Source organism: Etheostoma spectabile, chromosome 19, assembly GCF_008692095.1.
Source record: "Etheostoma spectabile isolate EspeVRDwgs_2016 chromosome 19, UIUC_Espe_1.0, whole genome shotgun sequence".
In the NCBI taxonomy this organism is placed as follows: domain Eukaryota; kingdom Metazoa; phylum Chordata; class Actinopteri; order Perciformes; family Percidae; genus Etheostoma; species Etheostoma spectabile.
Genome location: NC_045751.1, coordinates 10,939,093 through 10,942,541, shown reverse-complemented (window position 1 = coordinate 10,942,541; position 3,449 = coordinate 10,939,093). Strand labels below are relative to the sequence as shown.

At 40.4% G+C, this 3,449-nt stretch overlaps 1 protein-coding gene across 3 annotated transcripts in view; it reads right to left on the bottom strand.

The window, feature by feature from the left end:
- Window positions 1–935: 935 nt before the first annotated feature.
- si:dkey-9k7.3 (circularly permutated Ras protein 1) overlaps window positions 936–3,449 on the bottom strand; it is a 19,250-nt gene continuing 16,736 nt past the window's right edge. For 2 of the 3 annotated variants that reach the window (XM_032499427.1, XM_032499428.1), the window contains exons 15-19: window positions 3,185–3,297; window positions 2,920–3,031; window positions 2,486–2,626; window positions 2,216–2,309; window positions 936–1,741 (exon numbers count right to left, since the gene is read on the bottom strand). In XM_032499427.1, the coding sequence (XP_032355318.1) occupies window positions 1,592–1,741; window positions 2,216–2,309; window positions 2,486–2,626; window positions 2,920–3,031; window positions 3,185–3,297 (610 nt within the window). In that variant the 3' untranslated portion in view covers window positions 936–1,591. The remainder of the gene's footprint in view (window positions 1,742–2,215; window positions 2,310–2,485; window positions 2,627–2,919; window positions 3,032–3,184; window positions 3,298–3,449) is intronic. The other variant, XM_032499429.1, reaches the window with a different exon arrangement.

The window sequence follows — 3,449 nt, the reverse complement described above, 5'->3', positions numbered from 1 at the left end:
AAGAGTATGTCTCTCCTCTTTAACCTGCTACGCCCAAATTATTTCCTAATCCCTTTTACATTTTCCACTTAATTTACATAATACTATCTGGTTCGCTCTCTACCTATTGGACCCATTGACTATGAAAATGCAGCCTTACGTACAGATGTTTTACACTTTTTGGCTACAGATGACGTGTAATTTTGCAACTGGGAGGCTTACAGGGTTAATTAAAAGAGATGGAACTATGGATATAAAACACCATCAAAACTCTTTCGGATATTCTTCCTCTGATGTACATTTTGTTTTACAATGCCAGTAAGCTTTTTCAAATCATTCAGATACTTTTCAACCTGGCATATTTTGCGTGAACAGGGTCGATTTTACCCTTTTTTATTGTTTAAAGAAATTTCTGTTTAAAAAGGAAACAAAATCTTGCGCAAAATGACACAAAATTTGATGTATTAGTTTACTAGGACTGGCTAAACATTTATAGGCCTATGTATAATAATAATAATAATAATAATGTATACTTTATGTAAGTATGTATGCATGTATAAATGTGAGTCTATGGACAGCCTTCAAAATAAGACAAGGCAAATAATTTAGCGCCATTAACTACTAACAGCCTTCAACTACAGCCTATTTTCTTTCTAGGTCACTCGGCCAGGTCAGACTCCAACGTAAGCCTGTCAAAATAAAGACAGATGATGAAATAACATGAATGCTTAATCATCCTGTGTAAGCGTATCCACTGTCAACACAGTAAAAGCATTCCACAAAACACACAATGTCTCAAAATCTAAACCGTAGATAAGGATGCATTCAGAGTAAATAGTGACACAACATCTAGCTCTAAAAATATGAGCGTTTGTGTATGTGTGTGTGTGTGTGTGTGTGTGTGTGTGTGTGTGTGTGTGTGTGTGTCTCTGAAAAACAAACATACGGAAAGCTTATTTTTTTAGGCCTTTATTATATAGTGTAGGACAGCTGAAGATGTGAAAGGGGAGATAGTGAGATGGGGAATGACATCTAGCAAAGAGCCGCAGGTCTGAGTTGAACGTGCGGCCGCCGGGACAAGGACTGAGCTTTTGTACATGGGGTGCACGCTCTAGCAGTCCTCTAGCAGTCCTCTACCAGTCCTCTACCAGTCTTCTACCAGTCTTCTACCAGTCTTCTACCAGTCCTCTACCAGTCCTCTACCAGTCCTCTACCAGTCCTGATGCATTTGTTGATTTGAAGTTTTGTCACCATCCTGATCTTGTTTCCTTCATTCCTGAGTTGACAAACCTCGGTTTTATGAATGCTTTCTCAGTCATTTCCCCACATTTCTTTTTTTTTTTTTTTTTTTAGTTTGAGTGCTAGGAAGACATGCAGGAAATGGCCTCAGGTCGGATCGAACCCTGGCCCTCTTCTCTTTATGTGGGCGCGCGCTGTACCAACTGAGCTACCCGGGCACCAAAGTGCTCTGTCCTTTTCAGTCCAGGTGTTAATTTTCAATATTAGTCCAACACAGACAGTGTGCAATGAACCTCCTTCTAGTCCCACACCCCCTAAAAAAAGTTACAAGCCAACATGGCTTAATATGAATATTTGTGGATGGTTGATTTCTTTACATTCCTTCCACAAGAGCCTTTTTCTTCACCCTTGTCTTCTTTTGGATCTCTTTTGTGTTTTTGCTGCTGCTGCTGCTGTTGTTGTTGGCACTGCTGGCTCTCTTCATCTGGTACATTACCTTAGCTGCTTGATCAGAGAGCGCCTGCTGGGGGAAAGAGATGAGAAGCCAGTAAGCAAGGGAGTTTGTTAGTGTTTAAGGGATCCTGGCTCTCATCACAGATTTCACTTTATTTTTGTTCTTGAAGTTATGGTGTGTTAATTAGTGAGCTTTAGAGCTGCCGCAGCCTATGTTAGGTCCCTATCCCTTTAAGCACATTTTGTTGGTAAATCCAAATAAATTGTGTGCCACAGTTGGTGAACATTGGATGACATGTTGAGTACTACGTGAAAAAGATGTCACAATCCTGAGTCATGAGGCAAAAAAGAAAACAGACAAACAGGACTGCAAGCACATCGGTAATACAGTGAGATGAATCTGACACACAATGAATCTTTAGTTTATTTAACTGATTAAATGATTTCACTGGAACCTCTTTAGTTTAAGGAATGAAGAACCTAACATGATTGATTACTTCATTCATTAATTGGCCTCAATAACATAAATTAAGTGCTTGATTACCTGTGATTCAGTGGTGATGTCGTCACAGATTGTTGTCATGGTGTCTATCCAGTTGCCGTAGATACTCTCTTCCTTTTGAATGGGTCTCTGCTTACTATGGGGCAGAAACACACAACACACACACAACGCACACACACAATCAACAGACCTGCATGCCTATCCTATACCCTTACACTACCATCAACATAAACATCCCTAGCCATGACATCCTTGTTTTTTTATTATATTGCCGTCTGTCCTCTACCTGGATCAGGGGCCAATGAGTCGTACCTGATTTGATTGTGCAGGTCTTGCTGTGCTTTTAGTTGCCTCTGTGCTTCCTGCACTCGACCCTCCATGGTTAAACTGGCACAGAGTTGAGCACAGTGAACGCCAAGCACCGCCATGTTGAGGCTACCAGCCCAAATCCCACTTCAGACCAGACAAAACAAAGAAAATCATCTTAGAAGTGGCCTCAAGAGGAGATGAGAAAGACAAACAAACACACAAGATCACTCTGTGATATCAAAATTATACTTTTTCAATAAATTGCAAAGTTATTTTCTGAATATAAACATTTTTCAAAGTTCAATATCTGATTAAAGAATATGTAAACACGACTTTGGTGTCAACTTTGACAGTTTTTGATACTCTGTACTATGGATACAATCAAGTAAATACCGCAAAAGTGTTGAAAGGTCGGTATTCAACCCTATAGTGTTTACCTGTAGGTAGTTACTGGTCGTCGTTCAGTTATGACACGGGTGACTTTTTCTTGGTCTCTGGTCTTGAAGCTCAGCTGGAGTTGGAATGGAAGTGTGTCCTTCTGGAGGAAAACTGTCACACACATTGACATTACTGGGTGGGAGTCCCGACATCAGTCATGCTCCCAGGACACGGTCCCCACAACGTCAGTCAGGCTGGCAGGTCACCGTCCCCACAATGTGCTGTAAAACAACTAATAGAATATGGGAATTTTGTTTGTCATACCTTCTGTAAATTCTGGTTTTACAGCAAACTGGATAGTTATCTCCAGCCCCTTGGTCACATTCCCTATTTCTCTCAGCAGTTTGTGATTGTATTCATCCTCAAAAGGAAAATACCTACAGAGAAAGATAGAGGAAAACAATTAAAAATCACCATAAAAGAGCTACATTTCCCAGATATATAGGCTGTCAATATGGCAAATGCACTCTTGGGCCGTTTTGGGCCGCTGGAAAAAAAGAAAAAAAATGCGGCAACACTGGTGTTTCGC